At 40.6% G+C, this 15258-nt stretch overlaps 3 protein-coding genes across 3 annotated transcripts; all 3 read left to right on the plus strand.

Annotated features, from left to right (window-relative positions):
• Positions 1 to 360: 360 nt before the first annotated feature.
• On the plus strand, positions 361 to 4098 carry LOC103375099 (macrophage erythroblast attacher-like; the record flags this gene model as incomplete). Its single annotated transcript, XM_008305303.1, has 3 exons — positions 361 to 494; positions 1407 to 1602; positions 2142 to 4098. Coding segments are annotated over 3 exons (426 nt in total), but the record flags the coding sequence as incomplete, so codon positions are not given.
• Positions 4099 to 5777: 1679 nt separating this feature from the next.
• Positions 5778 to 10129, plus strand: hnrnpa0a (heterogeneous nuclear ribonucleoprotein A0a). Its single transcript, XM_008305299.1, has 3 exons — positions 5778 to 6926; positions 8373 to 8477; positions 10019 to 10129. The coding sequence occupies exon 1, from the start codon at positions 5863 to 5865 to the stop codon at positions 6748 to 6750; it is 888 nt and encodes a 295-aa protein (XP_008303521.1). The 5' UTR covers positions 5778 to 5862; the 3' UTR covers positions 6751 to 6926; positions 8373 to 8477; positions 10019 to 10129.
• Positions 10130 to 12375: 2246 nt separating this feature from the next.
• On the plus strand, positions 12376 to 14216 carry LOC103375096 (heterogeneous nuclear ribonucleoprotein A0-like). Its single transcript, XM_008305301.1, has one exon. The coding sequence runs from the start codon at positions 12376 to 12378 to the stop codon at positions 13522 to 13524; it is 1149 nt and encodes a 382-aa protein (XP_008303523.1). The 3' UTR covers positions 13525 to 14216.
• Positions 14217 to 15258: the final 1042 nt, after the last annotated feature.

Consider the following 15258-nt stretch of genomic DNA (forward strand, 5'->3'; position numbering starts at 1 on the left):
CTTACAGTGATGATTGACAGGCACATGACTTACAAATTCAATGCATCAACATCATTTGTTCATCTTATTAGTCTTCTTTCATCATATAATCTATATAGCAAATCTGCTGTTGCTTTTCTAAACACACATAATCTAATGCGTGTCTGTTCTTCAAAAGAAAGGATACTTTCTCAGTTGTGCTTGTTAAAAGTTTCTTCCATTTTTTTCCCCCCAAATCAAGGTTTAGAGGATGGTTTCTGCTGTAAAGATGGTAGCCCCTTGTGGCAAATTTGCTATGCAGGGTTATATAAATACAATTTACTTGACTTGGGAAAGTGGTTGTAAAAAAAACTTTGCTTTTTTTGTATTTTGTTCCATTAGGATCTTCTGGATCTAGCTCGTTGGAAGATACTGATCCAGCAGTTCCGATATGACAACTACAGACTGCATCAGCTGGGAAACAACTCTGTCTTCACTATCACTCTACAGGCTGGTCTGTCTGCCATCAAGACACCGTATCCTTTGAGTCAAGTGTTTAGTTACTCATCCCATGTGATTTTTCACTCCTTAAACTGTCTAAGAATGCAGAGCATGACATTGTTCTAAAGGGAATAAAGTAAACAGACACATGTTTTGAACCAAAGACAAAATGAAGTAGTGAGCTTCTGCTAGTTTTGTGGTGTGTACCTTGTGGCTAACAGGGATTTGGTGAGGATTTTATCACACATGACAGTTTTTCTTATTTGATATCTCTGCTCATCGCTGTCTAATTGACGGCTCGCACTACAGCAGTTGTAAAATCCTAACAAATTAAAATGGGGTTGCATTAAGCACATGAGGAAAAACTTAAGATGTTTTTGCCTTAAATCTCAGACATAGAGACAAGATTTGAAAATAGCAGTGTGTCACCCGACAGGATACGATTAGGATTATTGTGGCAGAGGGAGCAGTGTATCAACCCACAGATCTTAAAGTAGAGACCGGTGCAACAAGTTGCTCTAACATAAACAATACTTGGCAGTGAGCTAGAAAAAAAAACAAGAGCACAAGGCTTAACAAGGAACCTGGATGATCAAATGGTTTGTGAGATGTTATCAGCATAGGTTGTCTATTGCTCAACGAGAACTTGAGGTGTTTAATATTACTGGCGTTGCACAATGGCAAGTTCGAGAGGTTAAAGGCAGGATTCGTAAACCCCTCGCATTACCAAATAATCTGGGCTGGACATCAAATCAGACTAAGGTCCAAGACTGGATTTCTCCTCCGATGGTTGGGAGGGGTGAAACGGGGGTAAATCTCCCCAAAACTGCTGTAGTCTGAGTCTGGCATTAGGACGGTGTCCTCTGAGAGACCCTTAATAATGTCGTACAGTGAGAAATATGTTCCCTAAAGTACATTGTGATCCTTAATGCCCATGTCTGTTCCAGTCAGTGCTACAAGGAGGATGGCACCTCTAAAAACCCAGACTGCCCAGTGTGCAGTAAATCTCTTAACAAGTTGGCCCAGCCTCTACCTATGGCCCACTGCGCCAATTCCAGACTAGTCTGTAAGATCTCTGGGGAGGTCATGAATGAAAACAACCCTCCCATGATGCTGCCTAATGGATACGTCTATGGCTACAATGTAAGTGCCTGCACCTTGGACTGTGTAAAGCTGTTTCTGTTAATGTGAAATCACTTCAACTCTCTGAACCCAAAGCTGTTTCTTCTTTTCACATAAAGTCACCTTAAAAGAAACAGAACAGCCAAGAAGTAGAGACATCTCAAAAATGTCTTCCATTCAGTGTGACAGTTACTTTGCAATTAATCATGCAACAGAGAAAACGCAGAAGTTGAATTATTTATTTATTCAACAGAAATTGAAAACATCTGACAACAATTTGTACAACAATTTTCCAAGTGCTCACAGTTTTTTTTCCAAATGAAACCTAAAGTCACACATGATATGTTCAGGGATGGGAAAGTTAAAAAAATCAGAGAGTTCTTTATGTTTTCACAGTTTCTGGTTCTGATAAATGGTGGCTCTGATAACTTTTTTTCAAGCACTATGTTTCTTAAACCTGCTGGTGGGTTTTGAGTTACACAGGGTTAAAAAGCAGAATGGACACAAGTCATAAAACTGTAATGTTTAATTTATTGTTCTCTGTCTATTATCTCTTCCAGTCCCTTCTGTCCATTCGTCAAGATGACAAAGTGGTGTGTCCTAGAACCAAAGAAGTCTTCAACTTCTCTCAGGCGGAGAAGGTCTATATCATGTGATCACTCAGATGAAACAACTGAGTGTTGACAAGATCAAATATGGCCTGTTGTCCATCACTTGTGACCTGGCCTACTCAGAGCCACCTGTGGAGCTGTGATCCAGTGCCCTTCTGCCCCCCACCCCCCACACCCCCCACAGACATACCTGAGATGCCCTTCAAGCCTCCCTGTCCCCCTTCCCCATTCATCAGCGCATCCAGTTTCCCCTCCCATTTGATCTCACAGAAACTGGGCTCTTCTCCTTTCAGACTCTGTTTTAGATGTGGCTAGAAGTCATTTGATCTGATCCATTCAAGCACATGGACTATCAACATTGTCATTATCTTACAGGCCTTCACTCTGAAGATTAGAGACAAGAGAAAAGGACTGATGGGGTGAAAAACTGCTAGGTAGATGTTTGATTTTACTACAACAAATAAAAAAAAAAACTTGTTGAGGTTACTTGGACTTTTTTTTTCCTTTTAGTAGTGGTGTTCCTTTGTTACTTAACAAGTGGCGGAGACGTATTAACTCAATGCATTAACCAGATTAACTCAAGATTTGGGCCTTTTTCTAAACAAACATGACTGCCTGTTCACATTTCATTATGTGGTGCATGCTGTCAACATCCCTTTGTCTTCTAGCCATGTTTTTAGTGGTTGTTGGAGGGAAATTTGTTAAATGCTTCCTTTTAAACTGCCTAACTTCTGAATTTTATCCTCCCGTTGACTGAAACTGGAGTCTAGTTTGGGCTGCAGTAGGCTCCTTTTCAAATGTAAATATTAGATAGGAATTGATCATCCTCATTTATACATTCAGGAGTTTTAGGGACAAGTTACGACAATGAAGATTAACCTTCTGTGAAGATTGCTGTGTAAACTGAACAAGTCTTTTCTTGGGTGTTACAAACTTGATATAGCCTGCAGTATCCTCAAGTTAACTGGTTCAGTATAATTTTTCATTTCTGAAAATCCTTATAGTTTCACAATTGGTGATATTAGTTACAGACTGGTGTTTTTGTTTTTTTTTTACCATCATGAAATTTAAACAAACTATTCAAACAAGAAAAATCACCTCTGATGTTTTTTGTTTTTTTTTTTCTTTCCAAATGAACAAACTGTCTTCCTTTGTTGTGTGCGAGATTTGGTCTTAACTTCATTTCAATCGATGCTTGATATTTATTTTGTCTAAAAAGGAGACCCTGGGTGATTTTTGTCAATTCAACATTGCACATCGTTTTAATTTGATTACTGCTTTCCCAATGAAGAACAAGATAACAAAAGGAGGGACTGTGCTCATAGTTTTTCATTCTTTTGTCTGCCTATGCGAAAGCTGCTTGCAGCACCAACACTACAGGGTTTACGAAGCATCAGCGTACACCAGCCTCATCATCACATCCTTCAGTTCCCGGCACATGCCCAACCTTTGTTTAGTACATGGTTAAAACCTCCACAACACTGTTGATTTACCAGTCCTGCCTTTACTAACAAAGTCAGAAGGAAAATCTTGTGGTCACCTGAAAATGTGACTCATTCTCATCCTTTATGACTTTGAAACTTACTGTAGATGATGGTATGTAATGTGGATAAACAGAGAATGAGTTTTGACTTCATTTTCAACAAATCACACTGAAATTTAACCCTGAACACCCATAGAACGCAATCCAAAAATGCAGATTTATGTTTAACATGATCAGTTTTGTGGTCAGTCTTTTCTTTCATCTGGTGTTTATCGACAAACTAAGTCGCCTCATTTGTGTCCATCAATGATTTGGAACTGTATCTGTGCAGACACAGACTGTCCTGTGTGTTTGTGTTGGTAGAATAGAAATAGGGATTGTTTCATGAGCAATATGTCTCATAAAGATTTCAGCGAACTTTGATTTCAGTGTTTCTTTATTTGCAATACCTGCTTTGCTCTGTGGGCTCTCTAAAACCAGCATTACCATAAGGTGTGGTAGGCGTGAGGAGATTACCGAGCAATTGGGACTCTGTTGACATGGAAATTCAACAAAGTGATGCGTCTCTCACTTAAAACTGCCTCTCTATTGTCCAAGGAGGTCAGCATTCTGCGTGGGGGTGGTTTTTTGTCCCCGGCAATGGAAAACATGCATACAGATGTGCTGTATGGTTGGTCATTCACCTGCAAAGTGGACTTCATGGCAGTAAAGAGACAGAAACCTAACTTGGCAAATTGATGAGGCAACACTATTGACTTGGATCTATTTGTTGCTCTATACAAAAGCCAAAACTTAAAAAAGAAAAACCCTTTGTAATCATACACTTTTGCTATGTAAAAAAAATAAAATAAAAAAAAAGGCTCCATAGACAAAGCCACTAATGAAGTGTGTTAGTAGATAGAAATGAACAACTTTAAGGATAAGATACATTTTCTCTTTATTCTGTAAAAATAAAATAGCAAAAATACAGTACATTTTCAGAACCCAAGACAACACCTTCAGTTTGCTTACCTTGGCCTACCAACAATAAAAATACCCAAAGATATTCAGATCGCAATAACAGTAGAAAACCAGCAACTTCTTACATTTCTATCTCTTAAAATTACAATTTCAAAATGTCATCAACCAATACATTTTCCGACGTGGCTCTTTAATAATAATAAAGGAGAATGAAGGCAATTTAAAACACCAAAGAAAGTGGTGTCATGTTCTGCAAAAAAAAGCTCACAAACTTTAAAGCTGCATTTGATCCATAAATCCTGTTTGGTTCTCAGATTGTTGCACTCTGTCATGATTCTAAAAATTAGGATTTTTTAAAATCAGATTTACTGATACCAGCAACTCAGTAACTTAGCCTATAGAAAAACCCAGTAATACCAGAGGCCCCGGTTTTAAGCTTTACACATGATGCATCATTTAACATTAAGGCACCATTATAACCTCACTTAGGAGGAGCAGAGGCTTTAAGTAGATAACAGGTAATAGAGCTGCAACAATGAATGTACTAGTTATCAGCTATTAAAATGGATCATCCGCTATTTTGCTAGTTGATTTTTATTTATTTATTTTTTTATTGTAGAAACTTTTAAATTCTCTCTCTTCACTTTCTTAAAAGTGTATAATTCCTGGTTTATTTCCTCTGTGACAGTAAACTGAATGTCTTTGGGCTGTCCACATTTGTCATGTTGGACTTCAGGACACTAACCCCACTATTTTCTTACATCCAAAGACCAAACTAATGAATTGATTGAGATAATAGTCGATTGATTACGAATCAAAATAACTGGTAGTTGCAGCAATATTAGATATCAGTTTATGTTCAAGAAAGGCAGTCGTTTGGTTTTCATGTTTAGGACGCCAGGTCCATAAGAGCAAAGCTGTCCTCCCCAAATGTAGCGCATCAAAAACACTAAAACGGTGTTAATTCATTTATATTGTTTTTTTTTTATTTATTTATTTTTAAATCACTAGCATTTAATAATGTAATGTCATACGTTTTAATCAAAAATATCGACTGTCCTTATTTCTACAAAAGAAGGAAGAGCGGCGCACAGAAGGCGGGGCCGACTTTCAGCTGCTGCGTCGTCACAGCTCGTCCGCTACAAATACAGCCGCCTTCTTCCTCCTCCGCCATCTTGAGATCAGCGCATTGTTGAAGTCGTTCGGAGATCTTCAGCGTATTCGAAAATGAGTGACCAGCTTTGTAAACTTTTCGTCGGTGGACTCAACGTGGACACCGACGACGATGGCCTGCGAAAGCATTTCGAGGGGTTCGGTACGCTCACCGACTGTGTTGTCGTCGTAAACAAGCAGCTGCAGCGGTCCCGCTGTTTCGGCTTTGTAACCTACTCCACGCCGGAGGAGGCCGACGCTGCAATGGCGGCTAGGCCGCACACCGTCGACGGCAACGCGGTTGAGGTGAAGCGAGCTGTGGCAAGAGAAGACGCCAACAAGCCCGAGGCCCTCGCTAAAGTGAAGAAAATCTTCGTTGGCGGCCTCAAAGACGACATTGAAGAGGAACATCTGACCGAATATTTCTCCCAGTACGGTCAAATCGAGAAGGCCGAAGTCATCTCGGAGAAGGAGACGGGAAAGAAAAGGGGCTTCGGCTTTGTGTATTTCACCGACCACGACGCGGCCGACAAAGCAGTTGTGGTCAAGTTCCACACCGTCAATGGACACAAAGTTGAGGTAAAGAAAGCCCTGACCAAGCAGGAGATGCAGGCAGCCAACAGATCCGGGATGGCGCCGAGGGGAAGACCTGGTAGAGGCATGAGGGGAGGTCAAAATGGCTACGGCAGGGATTATGGCGGAAACTACAACTACGGAAATGGAGGCTACAACTGCAGCGGAGGATACGGCGGAGGGTACGGCGGACCATATGGGGGCTATGGTGACCAGGGAGGCGGCTATGGCGGTGGAAACGGCTACAGCGACTTTGGCACCGGCTATAACCAGCACTCTTCAAGCTACGGTCCCATGAAAGGGCCTTTTGGCGGCCAGAGGAGCGCTGCTCCCTACAGCAGAGGCGGCGGCGGTGGCTACCCGAGGGGGGCCTACGGCGGCGGCTACTAGATGAGACTGCACCGTGGAAAGCAACCAACCCAACCCCTGCCACCAATTACTCCCAGCCAGGATTTGGACGCCAAAACTCAAAGTCAGTAACGAGGCGTCTGCCGTGCAATCCGACCATGGCAGAGATACGGACAGAGATCCCCTTATCATAATGAAGACCTCAAAAACCCAAACAGGTAGGAAGGTCACTTCCCAGAACACCTGATAATAACGAGCAGCAGTTGTTGCCGTTCGACTAGGACACATTAACGAAGAATTACACAGCGATCCCCTTTTATTATGTAACCACGCCACTGGCGTGTAGTTGTCGTTTAGAGTTGAATTATTTTTTATTTGCGTTCATTCGTTGTTTTGAAATTTCAATGTAGGATTGTTTTGCTTACAAGTTCTGATTATTTTAATATTTGCATTTTACGCAGTTTAGATTCGACTTTGTTTTCTGGAATAAATTTAGTGTGATTTCAATGTATGAGGATGAGAAAGCATGTTATGTGGTTTTCATAGCTATGTCATTCTGATATCAGTTTGTATAATTACTTACCTGGATCATTCAGCAAAGGCGGGAACGTGATACTGCAGGATCCAGTTTCCTTGTTTCCTTCCCCATTATTGTACTTAAACTCCTCACTCATAGTCATAGTTTCAGTCTAAATATTGTTCATTTTTCACTACCTGTAGCAATATCTAATGTATATTGTATACTTTCATGTCTGCAGAACAAAACCTACTGTTAAAACACTTTGGTATGCTTATGTATGTTCATTTTAAATAAAACGTTATACCACTTAGCTTAGTTATTTTACTTATTTAACCAGGCTTCCTCAAGTTCATCCACAGGTTTATAAGACATCATCTTGTTCTTTAGTTACATGGCATCATTCCCACAGTTTATTCCCTTACTCTCAGGTGGGTGAAATGGTTACAGAATGGTTGTAGTCTACCCACGGCCAATGCATGTAGGCTTTGTAGGGTGTGACCTTTTGTTTTAAAGTTATGTGGTTTTTCTTTTTCTCTCTCTCTCTTTTGTTTTTTTTTTTGTTTTTTTTTTTAGATACTGCTAATATGACTTAACATTTTTCTTTTTTTTACATTCTTCAATACATATCTATATGTGGACATGAGGGCGCTGATATTTATCTTTGATTATTCCTACATTTAGGTGTTCTTACTCGTATTCCAGTAGGCTATCCCAGCCATAATAGCCGTAGCAGTTTGTTTGTAGGCTACATCAGGACCCTGTTGATTACCTGGGGTCGATTGTGATAGGAGTCTGAAATATCTCTTTAGGATATCCACATCCAGCAAACTAGGTATGTAAATCAACCTGTCTTCACTCTGTGTTGGTCAACAATGTATGGAATATCTTTGAGATGGTACACAAGTGTGCCATTATTTAATCTTAACTTATCAGCTCAATATAGCTAAACATAATATAGCTAATCTTAAAATAAACATGGGTGGGGTGGTAATTAATTGGTCTATAATGAACTTAAGTGGGTGGAAGGGGACCCACATTTTGTTTCACAATTTAATAAAATAATGGAACAAATAGATTGGTGTCTCCTCCGGAGAAATCATGCTCAGTCCAGTTTCTCACTCTGTTTTTCTCCCATTTCCTCCAGGTTGCTACGGTAACCTGGCCAAGAGGACATCACCCTGAAAACGATGGGGTGTGTGTCTCCACGCTGACGGGGGACCGGAGAGTGGTTGTGCCTTCTCCCCCTCAGGTGAAGTCAGTTTTCACAAAGGATTCCCCAGTATGGTCAAAAGCACTTGAAAGAGTCAAACATAACTGTTTTCTGAAGATGTGTTGGATTTCAGGTTTTCAGAGGTTTTGATAACACAGCACTATCATACTTTATTCTTTCCATTCATTAATGGACCTGCAAAGTGAACTGTCTACTCAAAATACATGCCTGGGGCTTCCAGTGTTATTGGTCTTGTGACACCTCAATGCAGTCTTTCCTTTGTAGGTTATTTGATCTGTTGGACCAGGAGTGATCTCCAAACTAGCTGTAACTAGTTGTGGTGTTTTAAATCTTCATGACAGATGCAGGAGGCTGAGATGTGACAAACTTCACGATATCACTCCAAGCTTACAGTGTCAGACTTGGAACATCATTTTGCAACAACGGTGGCCAAATAGAAAATTAACCTTGAGGTTGAAAACTGCTGACCGATTAAATGTCCAGAAGAACAAATTTGCATCTTGGTACTGTGGGTTTCAAAATACAGTGTTTTAGTATTCTTATTAAAGATCTAACAGGATATTTAAATTTCACAAATGTGTGTGCCTTTACTCAATATGACTACTTTTTCTTTTGAGTAGGGAAAAAGCTGTCCTTAAAGTTTCTTCACAACTGGTTTTACATGGGCATTATAAAAAGATTTTGAAGCCTTAGTCCACACTTAAGCTACAATTGACATACTTTTGTCTGTAGAATTTAAAAATACAGACGGTGCCCCAAAACGCTGCGTATGCTGGAAGCATGTTCATTTACCAGCCAGTAAAGGTGCCATATGGTCTACTTGTGCACAGGGGAGTAAGTACCCAAGAAATGACAGCAGCTCAGTTTCTGCATTTTGACCCCTGCAGCCTAATGCACAGTCTGTTAAATATTAATTGGAAAGTGTTTGAAGGCTGCAGAGTGAACTGACTGACCATCAAATGGCGGTGTGGTTTTGTCTTCAGACCATGTTTTGTGCAAATGTAACTGGGTCAGTATAGATGATCATACAACTTGCTGGTGATACTCACCATTACCATAAACCTGCAGCTTGCTCTGCTGGTGGAAAAACCAAATTCACTTTGAAGTAAAATTCTGCAGCACTGTAGGAACAGTTGTAGTCAAAGGACCAATATCTAAAAGTAAATACAGTAATGAGTTCTATATGCTTCTTATTTAGTCTGTTTTTTTATTCTAGCTTTACCACTGAGCAACAAAAATCAGTGCTTAAAGTGCTCTCAACAATGCAATAACAGATAAACACTGTCGGTCAGGCTTAGATATATATATATATTTTCAAGCACAAGAAAGCATTATGGGTAATCTCTGAATGTTGGCGTAATTACAGGCCTGACATTTCAGCTGTAGCTGGTAAATCACAAAAACAAGTCAAGCCTTCATACATTACTTTTACCGTAATTGTAATCCTGAGTTCCATCAAACTGAAGCTGTTGGTCGGGTGTGGCATAAACTGGTGTGACAGATTTTAAGTGATGCTTGACATGAGTGTAAATGTTACTTTGTTCTCTTGCCTTTTGTAGGATAATGTTTGCTTGGCGGTTTCTGATCACCCCGTAGGAGAAGGAAACATCTGTTATGTTGGACATGCTTTTTATGAATCCACAATAAATTTATATATTTTTATATACCAAGAGAGTTGTTATGTTACTTTTTTACATTGAGAGTTCGGTTACATGCCTGCCCTGGTGATAACCCTCACCAAGGGTTCAGAAGAAGGTTGTAAACTGGCCACTTACTTTCGTTCTGTTGGACGGATGAGGTTTGCAATGGTGGATAGGCTTGTGTCTTTTTTTTTGCAGCCAGACTTGTGTCAAACCTGCTTGGAATACACTTTGGGGCCCTTCAGTGCTTTAAATGTCCAGTGCTGATATGTGCAACAAGCTTGCCTGAGCTGTGGTAATATCATAGTTCTTGCCTTTTTTGGTGACACCAAAGGATTTATAAATATTCCCTGATGAGTGTAATCACCATGCGTGTCCTATTTTACAGCCTCAATTATATGGCTTCTTAATCTCAATCTGAAGATTGCACATTGTGGCAGTGTTGAAGGTGCCCGTTGGTGTTTTCCTTTTAGACAAAAGTGTTACCTGTATTCTGTGAATATTTACAGTAAGTATTTTAAACCCTGCATAGTTAATATCTATGTAAAGTCTTCATCCTTCTTGCGTTTGCTGTCACATTGCTGCACATTTGGCACATGACGGCTTCCCTTAGTTCTGTGCATTATTCTGCAGACATTTGCTGGAAGGTATGACAAGCCTTTTTAACATGTAGCAAGTGTAAGGAAAATTAAAGAACATGCAAGATGCCACCAAACAATTTTTTTCTGGTAAACTATTGTCAAAGTAGTTATTCAACTAGTTGAAGTCTTATCTACATACACTGAATTTAAGAAAACTGCTTTTAGCGGTTTACAACCTACGGCTTGTTCTTGGGCTTCCAACTAAAGAATCGAGTCTAACACAACCTACGCCAAAACTTAAGTGAACCTGTAGGTACTTTGCTGTTTTTACTGTGTTTTTCTCATATATATATTTACCACTATTCATTCTGTTTTCATTGTACTCTCATCATCATTGAAAATGGGGTCATCTTCTCAATGATTTCACGATATTTAAGTCGAGGTTAAATGAATGATTAATTCAAGATATCTGCAGTTGCATCATGACTAGTAAAAATGATTATTTGGCCTTTAAAGGAATGATACTGGTTGGGGATATCAGATATATCGGATTCCAGGGTCAGACACCTACAATGAAATTATGACTGATGTCTTAGTTTGTGATACCACAAAAGAAATGGTATGTCTTCAACTGGAATTATGACTTGCTAAAAGGATTATTTTTTAATTTTGATGAGCCACAATTTAAAAATCTAGAATTTGAAAGTTCAGCTGAGGAAAACTGAATCGTATGTATCTTCAATTTGATTAGTTTTGTCATTCAACTCAACAGACAATTCTTACCAGTCAAAATGTAATTACAGATAACTACTAGAAAAGATTTTTGAGTTAAAAGGGCTTTCCAAAGAAGGGTGCATAATTTCATATTATGGGTCATGATATTTGTTCTGAATTTAAAGACAAGAAAGAGCTTAATCAGATAACAAGGCTGTTTGGAAAAGCTGTTCAGAAGTGGCATAATGGGAGCTGCTGCACTTCATAGTGACTAAAACATGGCATGGTGCAACACACGATGTGCTGGAGAGTCTCTTGAACTAATTTTCTTTTAGCAGCCTGAGGGAAGGGAACCGAGACAAGTTTAATTCATTATGAAATGCAAACCTCAAGCATTAAGACGAACATTTTCTCAGCCATTTTAGAAAAGCTGTCATTGTTAAAGTAAAAGAAATGAACTTCACTGCTTATGCTGCAGTTAATTTGTAGTTGGCTCAACACGTCTTCCATATTTTCTTGCTTTACATGTTCACACCAGTAAGACCAGTTTTCTGTATTTGAAGTAATGAATAGGGAGAGAATGTTATGGTAATATCACAGCACTGTGAAAAGTGTGTTTGTGGGGGTAGACACCTGACATGTTTTAATTCAAATGTTTCATCAGTTTATGTTGATTGCCAGCTTTCACATGTTGACAATATTATTTCAGGACCTTTAAACGCCGGTGGTCAGTTTCCTCCAAATGTGTCCTTATGAATGAATAACTGTTGCCAAGTGTAATTCTAAGAACCCTAATGTAGTGAAATGCTCAATTCTGGTGTCAAATAAGAGATCGCCTTTAGATTGATCACCAGATGGCTGTTGTGTTCAAGTAGGCGTAATCTATAAATAGCAGTGTAGCTGTGTTGCAGCTCCTGTGATACAAGACAGCTAAATTATTAGGGATATTTCTTTATGCGCTTTGTATTGTATTAGAACAAAATGAACGACCACAAAGGTCGAAATCCACGCTTTCCCTCGCTTATTCGGCAATTGAAAATACGATTTCCGACGCGATATGAAGGCGGCAGCTCTGTGATTGGCTGGACTGAGGCTCCGGGTGGTGACTGTTTTCAAGCTGACCAATCAGCGAGGGCAACGTCTTACGAAGACGAGCGAGTCAAACGGCCCGCCCTGACGTCGCTCATTGAAGAAGAAGAGGGACGGTCTCAGTACACCATCCTCACGAGAAATTCAATCATGACGGCCAAACTTTGCAAGCTTTTTGTCGGGGGACTCAACGTGGAGACCACGGAAGAGGGCCTCCGCAAGTATTTCGAACAGTTCGGGGTGCTCAGCGACTGCGTGGTGGTCATGAACCAGCAACTCGGACGGTCCCGCTGCTTCGGCTTCATCACCTTCTCGACGCCGGAGGAGGCCGACGCAGCAATGGCGGCTAAGCCACATGTCGTCGAAGGCAACAACGTGGAACTGAAGAGGGCCATAGCGCGAGAGGACGCCAACAACCCAGATATCCTCGCCAACGTTAAGAAAATTTTCGTCGGCGGCGTGAAAGACCACATCGAGGCGGATAACCTGACCGAGTACTTCTCCCAGTTCGGCGTGGTGGAGAAGGCCGAGATCATCTCTGACAAGCAGACCGGCAGGAAGAGAGGCTTCGGCTTTGTCTTCTTCGAGGACACCGACTCCGCCACCAAAGCGGTGCTGACCAAATACCACACCATCAACGGGAACAAGGTGGAGGTGAAGAAAGCTCTGACCAAGCAGGAGATGTCCACCGGCGGCCGCGGAGGAAGAGGTCGAGGGAGAGGGATGCAGAGCTATGGCGGCGGCGGAAGAGGAGGCGGCGGCTACGGAGGAGGCTACGGCGGCGGCAATTACGGAGGCAACTACGGCTATGGCGGGGGTTACAATGGTGGTGGAGGAGGAGGCTACGGCGGCTATGGAGGATACGACGAATACGACAACCAGATGGGGGGATACAGTAACGGTGACTTTGGGGAAGGCTATGGACAGCATCACTCTAATTATGGAGCAGTGAAGGTGGGCAACTATTCCTTTAGGAGCGGGGCTCCCTACAACAGAGGCGGAGGCTACGGCAGGGGTGGCGGGTTTAACAGTGGCTATTAGTAGCGCCTCCAAATCTTGTTCATGGGGAATTTTCTGATTGAAACGAACTTGAATTCACACACACACACAGACAAACACACGCATTACACAAGCCCAGGTGCGGGTGAGGGGGTCTTTGTTGAATTCAGTTAAAGGGAGCAGTGCCCATCACCCACACGGAATGAATGAGACTGTCCCCCGTCTCCCAGCTGCCCCCACCCGGACCCCATCTGTCCTCCTATTCCACACATTATGGACTTTACTACTAGGAATTGTGAATTATTGAACTGTGTTTTGTTATGTTGGGGAAAGACTTGTTTTGAACCATTTGTAAAGCCGTAAATCATGTCAGTCACTGCTTCTCAACTCAGAATTGAGTTTGTTTGTCTTGCAAACCAGCCAGATGTGTCTGTTATTTTTGCATCATGAACTCAGGGTTTTAAGTGAAGTTGATGGCAGTGTCGGGCAGCATGGGACTCGATTGCTTGAGTTTCTTGATCTTAAAAAAAGAAAAGAAGAAAACAATTTCGTGACAAAGTATTTTTTAGAGAAATGTCACGGACTGTTTTTGGTAACTGTAAATTACTTTTTTCCACTTTCCCGTCCCATTGCATATTTTTTGTTTAGATTAAAACTGTTTGAAATTCATGTGTTCAGTTCACCCCTATGTTTTATTCTGCTTTTATTAAAGTTTTTAATGTTTTGAAAATCTATCTAATCTCGCAGTCTTAATTAAAATTTTACACTTCAGCAGGTAATGCATTAAAATCATCGATTCGGTTGATGCGTTTTATCGATCTATCAAGCCTTCTGTAGCCGGTTTCAGTTCATAAAGCGACCACCAGGAGGGAGTGTTGTCTGTAACTGCCAGCATTTCCAATCCATCGGCCATTTTATACTGGTCGTTTCAATTTGGAGGTTGAGCAAGATCATTATGTGCGGCACCAGAAGCACTACTTTATGACTGGGGTGGCTCTCTGTAGTGTTTTTAGGACTAATTTAAGCCGGAGCCTTGAATATAATATATGACTAGTCCACATGACTGCAGGGTGAAACACAGATTTTTATAGTGCACATGTGCAGAATAGCAATTTTCAGTGCTCTATCCTGATGATTAATAATTTAGATTGCATTGAATAAATACAGGTTTTTGAAGCCTCCATTCAAGTAAAGTGGGTTTCAGTGTAATTGGAGAGCTATTGTGAAATTTCAGTTTCTCAGTAACACCTGGACATCAGGGTTTTCCCATAGTTTTTCCTGAAAACCTACTTTTGTTTGCCTTCGTAATCCTACACACATACAGCCAGTTGTTGAATATCTGATTTTCAGATTACCCAGTGTTGTATGGGGGAAAAAACCCATTAGATTCACCCTGACAGTGTGCTAATGGTCAGTAACACTCTGTTATGATATAAGGGATGGAATTTATGCGCACACTTACATGATTCAGGTTTTGTGGAGAAAAGTAGCTGTACTGGCAGAGAGGAAACAAAGCGTGAGCCCTCACATTTTCTTTGTACTTTTTTTTTATAGATATAAAGACGTCTAAAGGTCTGGTTATTAATTTGAATTGTTTTGAGAGTTAGTGAAAGTGATCGACAGTAAAGTAGATTATGTCCTATTGTGTATATTAAGTGTGGTTTGGCTTTATTTGCATGTTAGCAATGTAACTGAAGGTGCTGTGCACTAGAAATAAATTTAAAAAAAAAACAAAAGGCCAGGTAAAGACAGTAAAAGAACCTTAAAAAAACACCA

Source organism: Stegastes partitus, unplaced genomic scaffold (genome assembly GCF_000690725.1).
Source record: "Stegastes partitus isolate 25-593 unplaced genomic scaffold, Stegastes_partitus-1.0.2 Scaffold2465, whole genome shotgun sequence".
Lineage (NCBI taxonomy): Eukaryota > Metazoa > Chordata > Actinopteri > Pomacentridae > Stegastes > Stegastes partitus.

Excerpts from the sequence above, each read along its gene's own strand:
- hnrnpa0a (XM_008305299.1), top strand. The coding sequence starts at position 5,863 with ATGAGTGACCAGCTTTGTAAACTTTTCGTCGGTGGACTCAACGTGGAC.
- LOC103375096 (XM_008305301.1), top strand. The coding sequence starts at position 12,376 with ATGAACGACCACAAAGGTCGAAATCCACGCTTTCCCTCGCTTATTCGG.